Below are 19,716 nucleotides of genomic sequence, written 5' to 3' on the forward strand. Positions count from 1 at the left end.
CAGAGGGGCCAGTCCATTGTGAAGGCAGGGGCGCCCTGACTGGGGGTGGGGTGGACCGGGCCTGGCAAACTCCCCACCGCCCACGGAAGCCTGAGCTGAGGCAGGCTTGGGAAGGAGGCTCTCCAGGGGCCCCCGCGCTCGGCACCCATCAGGCAGTATTCTAACCCAGGAAAAGGCATTCCCACACGGAGGAAGGAGGGACCGAAGTCGGGCACCCTCCAGCCTGGAGCTCCCCTGAAGGACACAACACCATCGCTCCCCTGTTAAGAAGCTAATTTTAGGGGACCCAGACAGGTGCCCTCTTGGGGGTGCATCTTCAGTCTGGCTGCAGAGAGCCTGGAGAGGGCCAGATGAGCCCAGCAGTTCAGGGGAACTGCTCCCACTTTCCCAAGGCAGGGTCCCACTGCTGGAAAACAGTGCTGCTGCGAGTCAGAAGCCCCACCAGGTCCCGGTGCCCCCACGGCCACTGTCTAGGTGACTTTCCCTAGATGACTCACTGCACCTCTTTGAGCCTCACTTCCTCTTATGTAAAATAGGAAAGCTAATAAATTTCCCACTGAGTTATAGTTCCAACGAAATGGTGCATGTGAAAGCAGGTCTTTAAGTGAGAAGTGCCTTCTGACGCTGGTAGTGGTTGTTAAATTACACTATTAGTAATGGCTGACTGTTATGAGCTGTAAATACAGGTTGAGGCCAACCCTGACCTGAGGGTAAGTCGAGGGTGGCTTACTGCTGGGACAGCCCACGAGGGCCAAGGGGCCTTTTTAAAGCATGTGGCAGTGAGGATGGTTGAAGCTCGAGGAAGGGGCTAGAGACCACGACGTGTCAGCAGAGGAGTCAAGGGCAGTTCTGCAGAGGTCCTCGTGTGTGCCCGGCCTGCACGGCCATCACCCTGACGCCCCGTCCCCAGGCCCTTGCCCTCTGGGCCCCCCGTTGCTGGGGGAAGGGAAGGGTCCACCGTCAGGACAGAAAGGTCAGAGAGGCCAGGAGAGGGGTCTGACGGGCAGGGCTGGTGTCTGCCCGCCCCCAGCCCTGCCTCCTGCGAGGCCTGGCGCCCAGGCTTCCCCCCCACCCCCGGTGCCCTCCCGCTAGCCCCTCAGCCCTGGCTCTTACTTGTCCAGCGCTGACCCCTGGCTCTGATTACTGGTGAGACGAGAGAAGACGTTACGGTCGTTGCGGGGCCGAGTTGGAGGAGACGAGGGGGGCGTGAATCCCACGTCCGTGGATCTGGTGAGTTGGATCAGAGAACAGCACTAGTGAACGCATACCCCTGCCATAAGCCCACACCAACACTATGCTTCCAGAACCTTCTGTATTGGTTGTAAAGTCCATGGGGCAGGGCTTGCTGTGCAATGACCCCAGAGCCCAAAGCCCCATTAAGCTCCTAGGTGCTGTTCTTAGTATTTTCAGGGAAGAATTGAGGAACGCAAGGCACTGACCGATGCCACTATCCCAGGATCCCCCCCTCTGGGAAGTCCCTGGTAGGTTCGGCCTAAATCTTCCATCCCTTTGGAAAGTCATCCTGAGTTTGGTCTCAGTCTCTGACTGCTTAAGTACGTTCTCCCAGGTCACGAGCAAAGTGAGGCACCCTGAAAGGATATCCTTGCAACCCTCCCTACCTGAGGTCACTCTCGAGCACCTGGCCATAGGTGCCCGCCTGTTCCTCGGTGAGGAGGGAGGGCTGGGAGCTGGAGCAAGCTCCCCTCTGCCCCCCACCGAGGCAGCTGTCACGTGATCATGCTGAGCCCCTGCTTTCCCACTATTAAGCTGTGTGACTGAGCAAGGCCACCAAACCTCTGTGAAAATTAACCATGTGGACCAGACAACCCCGAGGGACATGATGCTTTGCAGAAGCTCTGTGGAGCCAGGCCTTGTGTTTGGCTGACCAGCTGAGAGTTCCTGGCCCTTCTGCACTGTTCCCTCTGGTTTTTTTTTTGGACTTCTGTGCTCCTCTCACATGGCAGGGCCTTAAAAAGAGCTGTGGGCTCCCAATGACCTACGGCCACGGAAGGGGGGCCGAGGCTCACTCTACGCCGGGGCCCACCGCAAAGGCACCTACCGTGAGTGCACATCAGCAAACAGCTTTTCAAGGCTGGCTCGGCCACCCTGTGCAAGGAGCCTTATGGAAATTAGGTGGGGCCGACCATGGGGGGAAGCTGAGTGACGACGGCCCACCGCTGTCGCTCCACCCAGGCCTAGGCCCGCGGTGCAGCCGGCGCTGCTCCCAGAACATCGTCTCACCTCATGGGCTGCCCTCGGTCGTAGGACTTCCGTCGGGTCAGAGGGGACGTCTCCGAGCCGCGAGACTGCCGGGGGCTGGAAGGGAAGGGTCCAGTGAGGCCCAGACATCCGCCCTGCCCGCCCTGACCCCCGTCCCTGGCGCCCCTGCTTACAAGGTGCTGCCTCTGGTGGGGAGGCTGATGGTGCGGGAGACCCTGTCCCGGTAATAGGGGTCTCGGACGGAGAAGCCCACTCCGTCCTCTTTGATCTCGACGAGGGAGGCCAGGGACTTGGTGATGTTCTTGGTGGAGCTGTCCAGCGGGGGCCCCAGGCACTCGGCCGACACCGCCTTCATTTGGGCGGACAGCTTGGGCTCCCCCTGGGAGAGGAAGGGCGGGGTGGGCCACCTTCCCCAGGCGGGCCGGCCCGGAAAGGGGGAGCCAGGCGAGGAGTCGTCACGGGGGAAGCGGTGCTGCCCGGGCCTCGGCCGAGAGGACGTCACACCTCTCCTTACGGGCGCACCCACCTCGGGTGCTCCACGGCCAAAGTCCCTGGGCTTCCCAGGGCACCCAGGGCGCCTGAAACAGCTTCACCGCCCTAGGCAGCTCCCACTAGCACAGAACGCCCGTCTCAACCTCCTTGCCAATCCCTTTACCCCAAAACCACGCACCATTCCACTCCCAGTCTGTAGCTCCCCCCCCCTTAATAATTCCTGTCTCCTGGTTCATCCCTTGTGCTCGGGAAACCCCACATTGTTGAATCAACAGTCTGTATGGGGAAGCGGACTTGGCTCAGGGGTTAGGGCATCTGTCAACTACATGGAGGTCCGTGGTTCAAACCTCACGCCTCCTTGACCCGTGTGGAGCCGGCCCATGCACAGTGCTGATGCACGCAAGGAGTGCCCTGCCACTCAGGGGTGTCCCCCATGTAGGGGAGCCCCACGCACAAGGAGTGCGCCCGTAAGGAGAGCCGCCCAGCGCGAAAGAAAGTGCAGCCTGCCCAGGAATGGCACCGCACACACGGAGAGCTGACACAGCAAGATGACGCAACAAACAGAAACACAGATTCCCGTGCCGCTAACAACAGAAGCGGACAAAGAAGAACACGCAGCAGATAAACACAGAGAACAGACAACTGGTGGGGGGGGAAGGGGAGAGAAAAAAAAATCTTAAAAAAAATAACAAACAAGAGTCTGTATACAGAAGGACTGGGAGCCAGGGAAAGCCTTAGACTCAGAGCATGAGGCAGAGTCTCGGGTGCAGGAGAGGAGAGATTTTTTAAAGCGGGACCTCCGATGGTGATGTTAGAGAGCGAACAGCTCAGCAGTGGCTTCACCATTTCTTCCCCCTTCCACCCTCCCATTGGGCTATCCCGATTACATGTCTAGGCCCCCCCATACCAGGCTAGACCCTTCTTGGCACTTCCATCCCAGCGAGGGGTAAGATTGAGGTGGGGCTGGGGGTGGGAGCAGAAGCACAGTAAGGTCAGAGGAGGTCGGTCCTGCCCCTCCCTGCTGCCCAGCTCCCCGTGGGGTGGAGGGCTCACCTTGAACTTGAAATCATCATGGCTGGTGGAGCCTTTCATGGTGAATGACTGGGAGAAGCTAAGGAAGAAACAGAGGGGGTTCAGGATCCTGATACCCTGTGTTCTAGCTATTTGGGACTTGGACTTGGGAGACCCGGCCTCAGCCCTGGGATCTATGGCAACGCCTCACCCCAGCCCTAGGTGCGTGCTGTGGGTCAACCTCTCAGTCCAGCCTTGGAAACTCACCTGCCCTCAGAGAACTCTGAGATCTCCTCATCAGTGCTGGCATAGCCGTTCTCTGTGGGGGGAGGTGGGGGGGCAGGAGGGTGAGAGGCCTGTGACGGGGTCTCACCCACTGGGATCAGAGCAGGGTGCCGGGAGGTTCAGGAGGAGCGAGGGCCTCCCGGGGTCAGGGCAGGGGGGCTGGGAGGACCTAGGAGCGCTGAGGACCCCCCCCATACCCTGCTGCACGTTGTAGATGAGGGCCTGCAGCTCGGGGTGTGCCTCGGCCTTCTCGCGCAGGGCGTCCAGAAGCTGGTGGTTCTGGGAGGAGCCCGCCACATCCGTCTGCCTCAGCCGTCCCTCCAGCAGCCGGATCTGGGCCTCCTTCTGGGCCACCTGCAGCCCCTGGGGGCAGGGGGCAAGGCTGGGGGTCACCCTTTTGAGACTGGGGCTGGGGGCCGCCAGCACCACCCCCAAGAGATCCCCTTTAGCTCTCGGATATCAGCCTTTGTCCCTGGCACAGACCCAGGATGTACCACAGCCCTCTAGCCCCCCCACACCTGGGGACACACCCCCTAAGGCACAAAGCAGAGGCAGGGCTGGAGCTCACAGGGGCAGGATGGGGAGTCCCAGCGGCAGTCCTCCAGCCTCTTCCCACAACCACACTGCACACTACTGGGGTCTGTCCCCAAGACCACAGCCCCAGGAGGCAGGCAGCACATCTGCTGACCAGCTCTCTGCCAGGAGGAGGTGGCACAAAGAATACCAGGAAGACCTGGTATGCTCTAGGGTAAACCCTCCAGGGTGGAATGCTGGCCAGTCTGTCTGTCTGCTCCGCCCACTGCCAACGCTCTCCCTCGACCTCCAGTAGATATAAGCACAGCCCCGCTAGGGCTGGTCCTGGCCCAGAGATGCAGGGTCACCTTTGACGGTGGCCTGGCCGTGTCCCCGGAGCCATGCTGAGCCTCTCCCACGCATAGCCTCCCTAAAGTCACGCAACAGGTTCCAAGCCAGGGGCCATCACCCTCGCCCCAACTGGCTGTGGGCTTCTCCACCAGGGTAGACCACTGCCCCCAGAGAACCCACGGGGGAGCGGAGGCCCTGAGCCCCCGGACCTCCTGCTCGGGGTGCTGCCCACCTTGTCGATGGACGCCTTGAGGAAGTTGTCCAGCAGGAGGCGGGCCTCGGCCAGGGAGCAGGAGCTGATGACCACCGACGTGTCCGTCGAGTCCAGCTCCTCCTAGGACGGGGCGGCAGAGACACCCCGTCAGCCAGGGCCGCCCCCGCCCCACCTCTCACCCCCGTGGGACCCCTGTGCTGCCCTGCCCAGCCGGGGGGCACCTTGGTCTCCTCCAGCTGCATGATGGTGGCCTGGCAGTCGGTGATGCTGTCATTGATGTAGTCGATGTTGGCGGCCAGCGCCTCGATCTCCTCAGCCAGCTCCTGCAGCCCCTTCTCCTCCTCCGGGCTCTCGGCCTGCAGCCGCTCCCGCTTCCTCCGCAGGGCCTCCTGCAGGAGGAACAGCTCCTCCCTTTTCTGGGCAGGGCATGGAGGAGAGGCCTCAGGTTGCTGCCCAGCCCAAGTGCACGGCCCTGCCCACAGCTCCCACCCCCCAGAGCCAGACCACAGCAGGGGGAGGCCTCCTGGGCGCCTCTGGGCTTCAGAGCAGAGGGCGGGGGCCAAGGAGAGGGGGGGACGCAGACACCCCCAGGCGGCCCACCTTGATGAGCCGCTCCATGTCGGCCTCCAGGTTGACAATGGTCATCCTCTGCATGACAATGTCAATGACCCGCCGCTCCAGGGACTGCCACTTGAGCCGCGCGGCCTTACTGAAACTCTGGCTGGCCCCCTTTTTCTGGAACTTCTTTCTGGGGAGACAGAGGCAAAGGGGGTTGGGTGGCACCACTGTCAACCGCTGCAGCTCCACGGAGCCCCCCAGATGACAGCTGTGGGTGCCCATCATGCAGCCACATTTCCCCGGAGCTTCCGTCCCCCTGGCCCTGCCCCCACATCTCCACCCCTGCTGCCCGCGCAGGCCCAGGGTCCACGCAGTCCTCCCCACCTGGTCGGGCGGGTGCCGCCCACAGTGGACGAGGGGTGGTCCCCCAAGAAGTGGTTGAACTTGCGGTTCCACTGGCGCACGATGCTGGAGACTGAGCGGGCCCCCGATTCGGCCTCAGACGAGGTGGTGCTGGCCGACACCTCAGCGCCCGAGTCCAGCATGGGTGGCTTCAGTCCCGCGCGCCCCGCCACCCGCTCAGACATGGGCTTGGCCAGGCGCCTCAGTGCGGAAACCTGGGGGCCAAGGAAAGAAGGGCCAGGTGAGCAGGGGAGCCTGGAGCAGCGAGGAAGCACCCAGGTCGGGGGGTGGCGGCAGGGAGAATACAGAGGCCTCCCTGGCCTGGCCTGGGCTTGCAGCTGCGAAAGGACCAAAGGGTCTTTGATGTGAAATGAACATGAAAGAGACTCTCCTTTTTTTTTTTCTTCAATGAACAACTGAGACGTTTGGCAAAGGAGCCCGTAGCCTGCCCTCTGGCCTCAGCTCTCTTGACCGAGAAAGGCCATTCTCAGCCTGACACAAAGCAGGCACTGATGGCGAACGCCGGGTGAAACAACGGAGAGCCAGGGCCCAGCGGCCTCCTGAGCTCACCTCCTGGGTTTTCCTCCTCAGGACCATCTCCTGCTGCCGCTTCTGGGACTCCAGAGCTCGGATCTGAAACTAGGGTGAGAGAAGAGGGCTGGAGTCCAGGCTTCGGGGCCCAAGGCTTTCTGCCAGTGCTGGGATGGAGAAGGGCTGGTCCGCCCTGCAGGCCAGCGCCTGGGCGTCACAGCGATTCTCCTGCAGCCAAACCCATGGACAAGGTGAGCCCAGGGAGTGGACAGGCCCTCCCCGAGGGCAAACTCACGGCCCCCTCCCTCCCCCGAGGGGTAGCAGTCCTGGACTGGAGGGCTCAGCTCTACTGGGGCTTCTCTGCAGGGCCTGGCCTTGCTGGTGACCTTGAACAGGTTCCTGCTGCCTCTGGGACACGAGTCCCTGCGCTGAACAGTGTGAGGCTGGACCAGAAGCCTTCAGGGTCCTGCCCTCCTCTATGCCAACCTGACAAGGATCACTTAGGCCAGCAGGAACTGAGGGCCCCTCGGCCAGGAGTGGTGGCCGGGCGCACAGGAGGGCGGGGGTGCTGGGAGTAGGGACCGCCCCTCACCTCCTGTCGCCGCTGCTCCTTCTTCAGCTGCGCAATCTCCCGGTTCCTCTTGGTTTCCACCAGCCGCCGCCGCTGCTGCTCCTCGCGCATCTGCTTCATCAGGGCCACCTGGGATGGGCAGGGGGCAGCGGGGGAGGTGAGAGCCATCGGTGCCCGTACCTTCGGGGGAGCTCCTGAGGCTGCTGGGCTGGGTGGTGGCCTGCCAGCCGGCACTGAGTTGGGACCCGGGGACGGAAGCTCGGGCTCCCCCTCCCCCACAGACGTCAAAGCTGCCCACCACCTGGGAGCCTGCCAAGAGGAGCAGCCTCATTGCCACCCCAGCTGGGCAGGCACGCCGCTCTGCCAAGTCCAGCCTGGCCCCCACTGCTCCAAACGTCACAGCCCCTGGTGGCCTTCACTCAAAGCAAGTGTCCTGGGTACGGCCTTTCTTGGACCAGCCTGGGCTGCTGGAGGGAGCCGATCCCCTCCGAGCTGCAGATGGGATTGGGGTGAAGGTCAGGGCAGAAGAGAAGGTCCACCATCACTGAGAATGGACCATGTGCCAGGCACAGTCCTCGACTCGCACTCAACGAGAGAACCGTCCTTACTCTCATTTTATAAACAAGGAAATGAGCCTCAAAAAGACATAACGATATCCAAAGTCACACAACTCATCATGGACGGCCAGAACTTAAGTCCAGGTCACTTTGCTTCTCAAACCCTGCTCTTCCCGTGGCCCACGGGAATGGCATCTTCAGAGCCCAGCTGGGGACCGAGTGCTGAGACAGCCTGGGACCCAAAGTTCTCGGAGGTACAACTGAAGGACCGAGAGCTATGCTGGTGTGGTCGGAGACGACTCGGTGTGCCAGAGGCCCTGCCAGCATCCACCCTCAAGAAGCCGGCTCTGCTTCCCACTCTTGGTGCCCAGGTGTGGAGAGCAATGTACACAGGGCTTCGGGCACCTTCCGGTGAGAAGGGCAGTGCCGGCCCTCCCTCTACCACGGAGGCCACGGGCACCAAGAGTGGCACGGGAGGAGGCCCTGAGGTGGCTGGAGGGGTGGGCTTCTCTACCCGAGGGCAGGCTCTGCTGAAGAGGGTGGGTCACGGCTGCCAGGTCTTTAGGGTCCAGAATATATGTTCTCCCAAAGGACTGAGACTGGGAAGATGAGATCAACGCCTTGGTTAAGAGTTGGGGACTGGGTTTGGCTCAGTGGTTAAGTGCCTGCTTTCCACATATGAGGTCCCGGGTTCAATTCCCGGGTCCTCCTAAAAATTAAAAAAAGTAAACTTCAAATCCTAGGACACCATGCACTATGGGTAAAGCCAAGAAGTGAGGTGTCTTCTGGGCTCAGAGGTCTGAGGCATCCTGGGGAGGAACCACGTTTTCCTGGTCACAGGCCCATCACCCAACTTGGCAGGTGTGGGCCGAGTGCTGTGCAGGTCATTGCAGATGCACTGGCCGCAGAATGGACAAGTGCATTCTAGCATCGTAGGCACACGGCAGTGCTGAATTGAGCCAGACTATCTGAGACTGGCGTTGCTCTGCAGACCTGAAATAAAAGGCAGTGCCCCCTCCTCAGGACACCCCTGTGGCTGTGGGCCCCACCAAGGTTCAGCTCTGTGAATCTCTGGGCCCTGCGGCGGAACCGAGCGGGAGGATTCATGGGAACTGGCCCTCCTGGCATCTGGCTGGACTCTTTGGCTGCTGGACCCTCTGCCCTTCCAATAGAATCCTGGGGCACGGCTGGGGCACCTTTGGGATGACCACAGGTATTTCTATCAATGTCCAGGTTGACTTGGGGTCATAAGTGTGCAGTTGCATGGGTAGAGCTGGGTGTGTGGCCAAAGGGCCCTCAGCAGTCCTGAGAGTGAATCAGAGGCACACACGGGTCCTTCTGTCCTTCAGGTATATCCTGGGCCACTACATTCTTTCCAGGCTTCAAAGGATCTGCCCTTGTGAGCCTCTGCAGGGTCACCCAGCTGAGAAGGCAGCTGCCCTGGACTGGCTGCCTCATGGAGGCATCAGCTGGGAAGCCTCCACAGAGACAGAGTGTGGACATAGACCAGAGCAGCCCAGCCCTGCCCCAGGAGCCACCGGCAAGGCCCAGGCCCCAGCGGGGAGGGCTGGGTGCGCTGCTTCCCCAGGGAGAGGCTGAAGAAGGCCTGCTTGTCCCTCCCTCCTGCACCGCCAGAGGGCGCCCGCGGCCTGGGCGATCTGTGGGGACTGAGGAGTTCAGGGTCCGTTCAATGTCATCTGTCTGATACCCATGGAGTGGAAGGAGAAAATGGGGCAAAGTTGGTCTGAGAACAGCAAGGCAGGGATTGCTCCCCCTGGTCAGGCTGAGGGAGCCCCTGCCTCCAGGGGAGGTGGCTGGGCCTAAACGACAGCCAAGGCGTCTGCCGCCTCTAGGAACTGGCATCTGCCATCGTGGCACTGCCACTTTCCCTCGCACACAGGTCAGCACCAGCCGAGACGGCAGTGAGGACACGCTTACTGGTGGGTCCCAGAACCCATGCCCCTGGCCCATCAGCCCCCAGTACTGAGGAGCTCTCCTTCCAGGGCTCCTGCTTCCACAGCCAGCCTCACAGCGGGCTAGACTGCCGCCAGGGCCAGGCTGTGCTGGGGAGAGCTGGGCTTGGGAGAGCTGGGCTGGGGAGAGCTGGGCTTCGGGTGGGCTCAGGGCCAGGGCAGGAAGGCGGGTCTGGGAAGGCCCGAGGGGAGGAGGACATGTGGGGAGCACCAGTCTGCTGAGCCCCGGGCAGGGTCTAGCACTCAGCCAGACACTGGAAGCAGAGCCTGGAGCCCAGAAGCCAAGAACCTCAGGGCCAGACCCCAAGCCCCTGAAACGAGAGTACCCTGAGCATAGGTGAAGTGGAAGAGGAGAGCTGGGCCACACGGAACACACACAGGCTTGGGAGGCAGATGGCGGAGCCTGAATTCCAGCTCCACCTCTTGGTAGCTGGAATTACCTTCTCTGAGCCTCACTTTCCCATGCATAAAATGGGGATAACACCAGGACTTCCTTCAGGAGGTTCTCAGAAGGATTGAATGGGATTATGTATAGTTGACAGCTGAGAGCTTGGCCACAGGAAGTGTTAAAACAATGGAAGCAATAATCATTATTATTATTATTACTGGCAAAGCCTGCATCTCCCAAAGTGCACGGGAGGCCTCACATACACTTTGTGCTTCCCAGTTTGCAGGCTACAGGGAACTGTGGTGGCGCTTCCTGCCAGGAGTGGGCAGCACTGGGCAGGGCCCCCTGGAGATCCTTACGTGCCGGCCGGTGCCTCCCTACAGACCCACTGTCCTGCACCCCGGCCTCAGGTAAACAAGAGGGGGAAGTGGTTTCACGCTGAACAATGCATGCAGCCAGGAGGACGCTGACCAGGACGGCGACAGCTCCGGCCTGGGTAGTATTCTCTGTCAAGAAGCCGTACTCCCCACTCTACAGCAAGGATTGTTTTCATCATGCTGAGAGCTTCTCAGAAGACTGCACAGCCCTCCTGAGCCCTGCCCTTACCTTGGCCTTCTTCATCTCCGCTACCTCGGCCTGCAGCTTCTTCAGCTCCCTCTCGTAGCGTGACTGGTTCTTGAGCAGCCGTGCATGCTCCTTCTGCGCAGCCTGCAGCTTTTGCAGGTCCCGGTTCATCTCCCGCAGCCTCTTCTCATAATCCGCCTTGATCTTGTTGGCCTTTTCCTCCGTGTAGCACTCCATGGTACCTGGGGGGCAGCAGCAGGGGCCGTCAGGCCACATCTCCATGTGCCCCCCCATCTGCCGTGGCTCAGGCAGGAAAGCAGGAGACCTGGGTTCTGGTCTCGCTACATGACCTTGGGCAAGTCATGGCCCTCCCTGAGATTGTTTCTTTAAACAACGAGAGGGTCAGGCAAGAGGATCCCAAGGCCTCTTCCCACTCTGCCTTCTATTGGACCCTGAGGGATCTCGGAGCCCTTGGTCATCAGCTTCCTGGGAGGGCCCTGCAGCCCCCGCTCATGCTGCCTTAGCTCTGATCTGTCGTTGGAAGAAAGGGTTGGAACCAGTGGGAGGGGAAGAGTCAGCAAGGAAAGACAGAGTGCTGTGGGGAGGAATAACGTGGGCAGAAGGAAGCTGACTCTCCACCCCGCCCCCTCCCCGAACTGCCTCCCAGGCAGCTCCACTTGGAGGTCCAGCAGACATCTCAGACTCACAGTGCGCAAAACCAACTCCCCCTCGCCGTCCTCCTCGCCCCCTACAGGCGTCCCCACTCAGGAAATGTCCTCGCCATCCTGCCAGAAGCTTCTGCCCTGGACACATCCTTGGCTCTCTCTCTTCTCCATCCAATTGTTCAACAAAGCCTTTTGGCTCTACCTTCGACACACATCCAGAATCCACCCACTTCTCACCACCTCCTGCCCAAGCCACTGCTCATGGTCTACAGCTTTCATGTTTGTCCCCCTACCCAGCAGCCAGAGTAACCCTTTAAAAATGCTTTTAAAGTTCTGATGATGTCCTTCCCTCAAAACTCCACTCCTCAGAGTATGAGGCACTATACGGGGACCGACACGGTCTGGTCCCACATGTCCTCTCTGGCCATCTCTTGCTACGTGTCCCCCTTTCACTGTGTTTCAGCCATTCTGGCTCCAAGCTCTTCCTTCTAGCACACTCCCACCTCAGGGCCTTGGCATATCCTGTTCTCTCTGCCTGGAATGCTGTTCTCCTCACTCATTCTGCCCTGGCACTATCTCATGTCCTTCAAGTCTTTGTGCAGACGTCACCTTCTCAGAGAAGCCTTCCCTGACCATCCTTTTAACTCCAACCCAGCCCCCAGAGCTCTCTGACCCCCTTGCCTGCTGTGTATTTTTCCCATAATACTTATCAGCATCTAACATGCCATATATTCTCCTTATTCATTTTGTTTACATCATCTCTCCCCATTAGAGGGCAGGGATTTTGTTCACTCCAATATCATGAATGTGGAATAATGTCAGATCCCTAAGATATATTCGATAAATGTTAATAAGTAAATGAATGAGTGAATGAACAGGCTGAGGAGTAGCGTAAGGAGGACAGAATGTGTGAAGTAGGTTTATGAACAGGTCCAAAGGAAAAGACCCAAGGAACAGAACGCAGGTGAGAAGGCAGAGGGACGTCATATTCATGTGCCTAACTATATAAAGGATTCTGGTATGTAAGACAACAGTAAAAACAAAACAAAACAGATTAATTTAAAATGTGGCATAGAAACTAGGATTAAGCGTGACTGTGGGTGAAAGGGCCACAGGCAAAGAAAGGTTCAGAAGTCCCTTGCCCAGAAGACTAGAAATATCTCAAAGATGCCAGCTGTTGGCTGATGCTTCTGACAGGACAGGGGCCTAGGGGAAAGCCAGGGTTGGGAGCAGGGTGGGGGGTGGGTGGGGTGGGTGGCGCTGGCCTCACTGAGGTTCTGCAGCACGCGGTCACGCTCCAGCTGGGTGTCCCGGATCTTATTCTGCAGCAGAATCAGCTTCTCCTCGTACTGGTGCTTGAGCGTCTGCAGCCGCCGCTGGCTGTTCTCCAGCTCATCGATCAGCTTCTGCTTGATCTCGATCTCACAGGTCAGGTCAGCCAGGTCCGCCTGGAAGTTCACCTCTGTGGGGGCAGAGACGGGCTTGGCCCAGTGCCAGGGGCCAGGGGGCAAGGTGGGGAGCAGATTCACAGTCGTGGTGGGTTACGGGTCTTCCTTGGCCAGTCATGACCAATCAGTGACCGCAGTCTGGATAAAATGATGATCCCTGTGGTGGGTGGAGGCTGCTGGGCAGGGCGACCCATTCAAAGCCCAGAAAGGCAAGGCTGGGCCCAGGAACTGGGTGGGGGGTCTAGATGTCCCTCCTGCCCAAGGTCAACGTCCACCTGTCACAGACACTGTGAGACCCGGTGTGGGTGCCGGGGTGAGAGGACCGAGATTCAAGTTCCAGCTCTGCATCTAACCAACTGGGGCAGTCCCGAAGCCTCTCTGTGCTTGTTCTTCAATGGTAATATAGAGAAAACTTCTAGTATCTACCGCACAGGGTTGCAGTGAAGCCAGGGAGAAGCAACCCATGACAGGGTGAAGTGAAGGGTGCAGCAAGCTAGGCCTGGCACACCCCGAGCCCTCCATGAGTGCTGGTTTTGTTACTGTCACTGGTTTCAGGAGTTCTGGACCCTGAACAACCACTATCTTTGAGAACCCAAGCAGGGCCTGACCCCATCTCCAGGGGAGCACAGGGCTGAGGGTGTCTGCCAGCACGTCCACCCTGAGCTGTCCAGTGGGCACTGACCGGGCAGTCCCTATGCCCCCGGGCACTGGCAGCTCTTCCCCAGACCCCAGCTCCGGCCCCACGCACCCTTCTCCTCGGGGTCCGAGTCTGAGTCCACCAGGCTCTCCTCGCTGCCCGAGTCCTCATCTTCATCCTCGCGCCCTTCCTCCTCCTCACAGCCGCTCTCATCCCGCTCCTCTTCCTCCTGGGCACCAAGCACTATTATGGGCAGGCCATCCGGGCTGGGCGGGGCCGCCAGCGGGCGAGGAGGGCGGAGGACAGGGCGGGCCACAGCCGAGGCCCCTCCTGCCTGCCCTCCCTCCTGCAAAAGCACCACCTTCCCCCATGGCTGGGCAGAACCCCCTGGGAGAGCCTCCCTGGCCCTCTACGGAGGATGAGGTCGGGATTGAGGGATGGAGATTGCCATGGCAACCAGCCAGCACTATCAGGAAGTAAAGCATCAACGTTATGCAAACCTAACCCGCTTCCCCAGCCCTGTACAAGGATGTCAATGGGGACCCAGCCCTAGCAGGGACCTGGGGTACAGCCTGCAATGGGGAGGGGACAAGGGTGGCCCCTCACCTCCTCGGCCTCATTCTCGTCAGTCTCCTCGCTGTTTTCCTGTTGCAATTTTGCCCTCTTTTTGAAGGCTTCCTTCTCTGGGCTGCCCATGGAGCAAAGGGTAGGCCAGGTTAGCGGGGAGAACCCGTCCTGAGCATGCAGGGTGGGAGGCAGGGGTGGGATAGGAGCAGCTCTTGCCCACAGGGGATGGAGTAGGGCTGGCCTGCTCTGCTGAGAGCTATACTTCCTCCAGCCCCAGTCCAGTCTCCTTCAGCTCTCTCCCCCTCTCCGTGGGGGAAAGCACAGCATTGGAGAGGATTAGGTGGCTTCTGCCCAAAGGCTGAGCACATTTGCCCAGTGAATTCCCAAGCAATATGGGGGGAAACCTGGGAACGGGCCTTCAGGGGTGGCCCCTCCTGAACACGGGCGGGCAGCAGCCCTCCTGCGGGGTACACCTGGTGAGAGCCTCAGAGCTCCGCTCACCTCTTTCTCCGCTGCCTGCTCTCCTTCTTCTTCAGCCGCTCCAGGTCCTGTTTGGCCCTGCGGATTACCTCGGAGGCATCCTCCATGGAGCTGGCCGGGCTGCCCCCAAAGCCTGGGGTGGCCGGAGACACGCCCAGGGAATAGGGGCTCCGAGCGGAGGCTCGCGAGAGGCTGCGGCGGAGGGACTCGTTCATGGCCTCGCTCTCCAGAAGCTTTGTCCTGAGGAGTGAGCAGGTGCACCAGGTGAGCCAGCTTCGCCCTTGGCCCTTGGCCCTGGCCTGGCCAAGACCCCCAGACCTGCCGGGGCTCACTCACCGCAGCTCCTCAATCTCCCGGATGTAGTTCTGGATCAGGGCCCCAATGGCCTCATTGCCATCACCTGGAGGGGGAGGCCAGAAGAAGGGGGACGCAGTAAGTTAACTAACAGTGAGGACCTCTGGCTCTAAGACCAGCAGCTGTATTTGCACCTTCAACAGGATGGCACAAATGGGCCCTTTCCAAAAAGGAACCTATAGTGGAGCAGGTGGAACTCAGGGGATAAGCATGTGCTTCCTGTGTACAAGGTCCTGGGTTCAATTCCCAGTACCTCCTAAAAAAAAAAAAAATAATAATAATAATCTATACCCAAGAAATTCTTACTCCTATGCATACACAGATACATGAACAATCACTGTTGATAGCAAGAAATTGGAAACAACCTAAATGACCACAAATAGAGGACTGTCATAATAAATTACTCATCCTCACATATGGAACCCCATGCAGTTGTTTTAAGAAATAAGTTAAAGGAAGCGGACTTGGCCCAATGGATAGGGCATCTGCCTACCACATGGGAGGTCTGCGGTTCAAACCCCGGGCCTCCTGACCTGTTTGATGAGCTGGCCCACATGCAGTGCTGATGCGCGCAAGGAGTGCCCTGCCATGCAGGGGTGTCCCCCACGTAGGGGAGCCCCCCGTGCAAGGAGTGTGCCCCGTAAGGAGAGCCACCCAGAGCAAAAGAAAGTTCAGCCTGCCCAGGAGTGGTGCCGCACACATGGAGAGCTGATAAACACAACAAAAAGAGACACAGATTCCAGGTGCCTCTGACAAGAATGCAGGTGGACACAGAACAACACACAGCGAATGGACACAGAGAACAGACAACTGGGGCGGGGTGGGCGTATAAATAAAAATAAATCTTAAAAAAAAGTGCAAAAATAAATTAATATTTATGAAAAAAGGAAAAAGAAAAAAGTGTGTATGTTGGCTATAGAAGGAGTGCTAAAAACATCATGCAAGTAAGAAAGGCAAGCCATAGAACAATACATACGACCTCATCTTTAGGAAAAGGAAAAGCAGTATACATTCATGAACATGTGTGTCTAAGTATATATCTACACTAGGAGCAAACGCACTGAGAAAGGTGTGGGAAAATGTGTACCAAGCTCCTCATGGAGGTTCCTCCTGAGAAGTAGAAGGGACATGGCCGGCAAGTTCAGTGAGGGGACTTGAACCTTTCACTCTACAGACAGATGTATCGCTGACATGGCTAATAAGAGAACGTATTCACGTATTACCGTGTCATTCAAAAATATCTTAAAATCAATTAGGAAAAATGCATAAACGGCCGTGGCCCGCCCAGTGCCCTGGGGTGGCCGTGGGGAGGGGGCCCAAGCCGCTGGTGCTCCGAGCCGGCCTGCCGCACCACTCACCGGCCTTGGCCAGGAGCAGGTTGGCCTCCTGGCTCATGAGGTGCGTGACGCGGCTGTTGATGGCATCGATGGCCTCCTGCATGGCCTTCACCCGCAGTCGCAGCGTCCCGTTCTCCTTCTGCAGCATGGCGTTCTCCCGGAACAGGTCACTGTAGCCCTCGGCACCGTCCTCCCCAATCACCCGCTTACCCTGGAGGGGGGCGTGGGGGAGCAGTCAGGTGCCAGAGCTCGCAGGGAGGGGATGGCAGGGAAGATGCCCCTTCCTCTGCCACTGCCCTGGCCCCTCCCTAGACGGTGGCAGCACGGCCAGGCTCCCTCCACCCAGGTTCCCTAAAATACAGCTCCTGTCTCTCAAGGCTCACAAAACTTACATGGCTCCCCACTGACCAAAAAAAAAGTCCAAATTCTGCAGTCAGCCATTCAGGGCCTCCCACAATCTTACCTCGACCTACATTTTCATTGTTCACCTTCATATGTCCATAAATGCTGGTCTGAGGGTCAAAAGCTGACTGGGGCCAGGAAGCTGGCATAAATGAGTGAATCAGTCTGCATGTGACAACTGGGAGTAGTGGGGACTGGAGCTAACTGAGGCATAGACTCAGTGGGCAGCTCTGATGCTACTCTAGCCAATTAAGTGCGATGTGTTGTGAGATCTATTTTTTTTTATGAAAAACTATAAAATTCCCTGATTTTCAGGAAGGTTGACTATTTTATATTATTTTAAAACATAGTGCAGGACAAACCAAACTGTGGCAGATTCAGACACTGGGCCACCAGTTTGTGACTTCTGCTCTAATCACATGGAATTAGACACTTACCCCAGAGCACCCACCTTTCTCACCTCCTTCCTCTGTGCATGGTATGTATTTTAACCTCCAAGGCCTGCCCCACCTCTTTTTGGTGATGTTTCATTCTTTAAAATCCAGATAAAAGGGCCCTCCTCCACGAGGCCCTCCTGGCTACCCCAGCGTGTAGGGCCATTTCTTTCCTCTGCCCTCCTCTCCTTCCCTACACAGCACCCCAGCCTACTTATGTGATCCCCCATTGCCAGCTTTCCACAATACAGACCAGGAGTCTCATCAGTCTCAACACAATCACTTTCAGGAGATGTGAAAACACCCAGCCTAATATCTGCCATGTGCGGCAAATTCACGCAATGCAAGTCTAGGTGCCCTTTGTGCTCTGACTTAGCATTCTAAAACCCCCAGAGCTCAGACCAGGCTCGACTCACCTGGCCCGGCATCCCTCATACTTAGCACCACACCTGGCCCAAGCTCAGCAAGTGGGTGAGGCATGGATAGGGAGGTGATGGGAGCACAGTGCTGAAGAAAGAAGGGGAATGCTCTAGGGCAGAGTATGAGCAGCGGGCAGGGCAGGGGCTCCAATCTGGAGGGGCTGGGCAGTGAGTGCCCTGCCTGGGCCAGTAGAGCCACCCGTGCCGGGAGCACGCTCACCGCCTTGTACTCCATCAGCTCCATCTGCAGGCGTGCGATCTCGGCCCGCAGCGCGCTGATCTGCTGGCTGGTCTTGTCCTGGTTCACCACCACTTTGTTCTTGATGTTTCGGGCCCGATTGGCATATTTGAGCGTGTTGAGTGTCTCCATGAAGTCCCGGTCGGAGGGGCTCACACAAGCGATCATGATGGTCTGGCTGGCAGCACAGAAGGGGAGGGGTGAGGGACGAGCGGGCACGGCCAGTCCCCAGGAGCCTGGCCCCAAGCAGAGTTCCAGCCCCCACCCCCTGCTCCTCTACTGTAAAAACCTGGGCGTTCACGAGGGCAGGACCTAAGACCTGGGGGTCCAGCCCACCCAGCCAAGGGCTCTATTCCAGCAGAGGGTCATACAGTGCTGGCAGCAAACAAGGCCAGGGAGGTTGTGATGCATAATCATCAGAACCCTCTGCTCAGTGATGGGGAGCAAGCCACAGCCCCTGCAGTTTTTCTAGTATTTCCCATCTCTTATTTCATATGGGCCTCATAGCTTCCTATAGGGATAGCTTTCTCTGTGGTGCAGGTAAGGAAACTGAGGCCCACATAACTGGCCAAAGGTCATGGAGCAACTCAAGGCTCCTGCCTCACGCCTGCAGTGCAGGTCCACGTGGGAAGGTTGCCTCCTCCCTGAGGCCTGTATCTCAGGAGCCTCCCTGCCCCTTCACCGATGTTGGTCTGTGGGTACCTGTTGCCCCCCAGGGAGTCCTGGAGGAGCCGGGTGAGCTTGGAGTCTCTGTAGGGCACATGCACCACCTTCTTGCTCTGGTCCCCCAAGGCACTGATCACATTGCCCAAGGCCAGCTGTGGGAGACAGATGACACTCAGGAGGTCCTCGGGGACAGAGAGGGTGGGGACAGTCCCCAAGCTACCCATCCGTCCCTGCCTCACTGACCCCAGCAAACCTCCCTGGGAGGGTTTAGAGGACAGATGGTAAGGAAGGTGGGGCAGAGCTGAGGACGGGCCGAAGGGCCCAAGGCTCCTAGTAGTGACCCACGGTACTTGGCCAACAGCCGGCAGGAGGCCTAAGGGAGGCCAGGCGGCCGGGGGCCGTAGGGCCTCGAAGGGTCTGAGACGGAGCCGTGCTGCCTGCAGGCCTGCTGACCCGCCGTGCGCCTACCAGGCCGCAGTTGATGGAGATGCCCTCCTTGGCCCGCTCGCCGGTGGCCCCCGTCCGCTTCAGCCGCTCCGAGCCAGCCAGGTCCACAAAGTGAAACTTAGCGGTGAGTGTCTCGTACTCACTTGCAGGAGCTGTGCCCTCGGGAAGCCCCGGCACCGCCTCATTCACCTGCAGCAGAAGTCGGCACCTGACCCCCAGCCTTGCGCCATCTCGTCCGTCCTCTGCTCACAGCCCCGGCCCCACGGCGAAGCTGTCCAGGGGGAGTCCAGGGCAGGGAACTGGGCTGGGAGCAGAGGCCCTTGCTCCTCACACATTAGAACATTTGACGGTTTACACAACACTTGATGTACTTAAATGCTTGTTACTTAATCCTCAGAAAGACAGAGGCTTCATTATCCCATTATATATGAAATAACTGAGATTCAAGGAAAAAAAATATGACAGAACACCAACAAGTGGCAGAAGCAAGCTCCAAACCCAGTTTCCTAGCCCTGGACCCAGGGCTCCTCACCCCGCCCACGCTCAGAGACCCCTGTTAACAGTCAGGCCCCCGGGTCCCCCAAGGGCGCCTCACCAGGTCGGGCTGGGCGCACAGGCGCATCTGGCACAGGTGGATGGTGAAGATGGCGTGGGAGCGGGAGCTCTGCACGTTCATCTGGGTGCTGGCCGTGGTGCGCGACAGGGCCCCCTGCTTCAGGCACTGGATCAGCTGGGGGGGGGGTGCGGAAGTGAGAAGAGTAGTGCCGCAGGGCCAGCCCCACATCTCCAGGGGATGCTCACCTCCTCCTGGGAGTTGATGAGGCGGGAAGTGACGCCGGTGGTGTAGATGCCGCCGTTGGGGTCCTCGTGGATCTTGATGTTGGACCTGCGGTGGCGGGCGTCGGGGTCCCGGGTGCTATCAAACAGGTCAAGGATCTCCTCGTTGTAGAGCTGCGCCGGGGAGGAGGCAGCTGCTGTGTTTGTAGGGCACG

General features: G+C 58.9%; 1 protein-coding gene across 8 annotated transcripts in view; it reads right to left on the reverse strand.

The window, feature by feature from the left end:
* KIF21B (kinesin family member 21B) overlaps window positions 1-19,716 on the reverse strand; it is a 48,668-nt gene that overhangs the window by 12,847 nt on the left and 16,105 nt on the right. For all 8 annotated transcript variants that reach the window (XM_058274936.1, XM_071207643.1, XM_071207642.1 and 5 more), the window contains exons 4-27: window positions 19,526-19,675; window positions 19,320-19,454; window positions 18,746-18,913; window positions 18,314-18,429; window positions 17,594-17,789; window positions 16,140-16,329; window positions 14,764-14,827; window positions 14,449-14,667; window positions 13,987-14,068; window positions 13,492-13,609; window positions 12,566-12,757; window positions 10,673-10,872; window positions 7,170-7,277; window positions 6,617-6,685; window positions 6,029-6,261; window positions 5,687-5,834; window positions 5,308-5,502; window positions 5,105-5,206; window positions 4,206-4,371; window positions 3,991-4,042; window positions 3,766-3,823; window positions 2,394-2,599; window positions 2,242-2,316; window positions 1,114-1,227 (exon numbers count right to left, since the gene is read on the reverse strand). In XM_058274936.1, the coding sequence (XP_058130919.1) occupies window positions 1,114-1,227; window positions 2,242-2,316; window positions 2,394-2,599; window positions 3,766-3,823; window positions 3,991-4,042; window positions 4,206-4,371; window positions 5,105-5,206; window positions 5,308-5,502; window positions 5,687-5,834; window positions 6,029-6,261; window positions 6,617-6,685; window positions 7,170-7,277; window positions 10,673-10,872; window positions 12,566-12,757; window positions 13,492-13,609; window positions 13,987-14,068; window positions 14,449-14,667; window positions 14,764-14,827; window positions 16,140-16,329; window positions 17,594-17,789; window positions 18,314-18,429; window positions 18,746-18,913; window positions 19,320-19,454; window positions 19,526-19,675 (3,356 nt within the window). The remainder of the gene's footprint in view (window positions 1-1,113; window positions 1,228-2,241; window positions 2,317-2,393; window positions 2,600-3,765; window positions 3,824-3,990; window positions 4,043-4,205; window positions 4,372-5,104; window positions 5,207-5,307; window positions 5,503-5,686; window positions 5,835-6,028; window positions 6,262-6,616; window positions 6,686-7,169; window positions 7,278-10,672; window positions 10,873-12,565; window positions 12,758-13,491; window positions 13,610-13,986; window positions 14,069-14,448; window positions 14,668-14,763; window positions 14,828-16,139; window positions 16,330-17,593; window positions 17,790-18,313; window positions 18,430-18,745; window positions 18,914-19,319; window positions 19,455-19,525; window positions 19,676-19,716) is intronic.

Source organism: Dasypus novemcinctus, chromosome 13 (assembly GCF_030445035.2).
Source record: "Dasypus novemcinctus isolate mDasNov1 chromosome 13, mDasNov1.1.hap2, whole genome shotgun sequence".
NCBI lineage: Eukaryota > Metazoa > Chordata > Mammalia > Cingulata > Dasypodidae > Dasypus > Dasypus novemcinctus.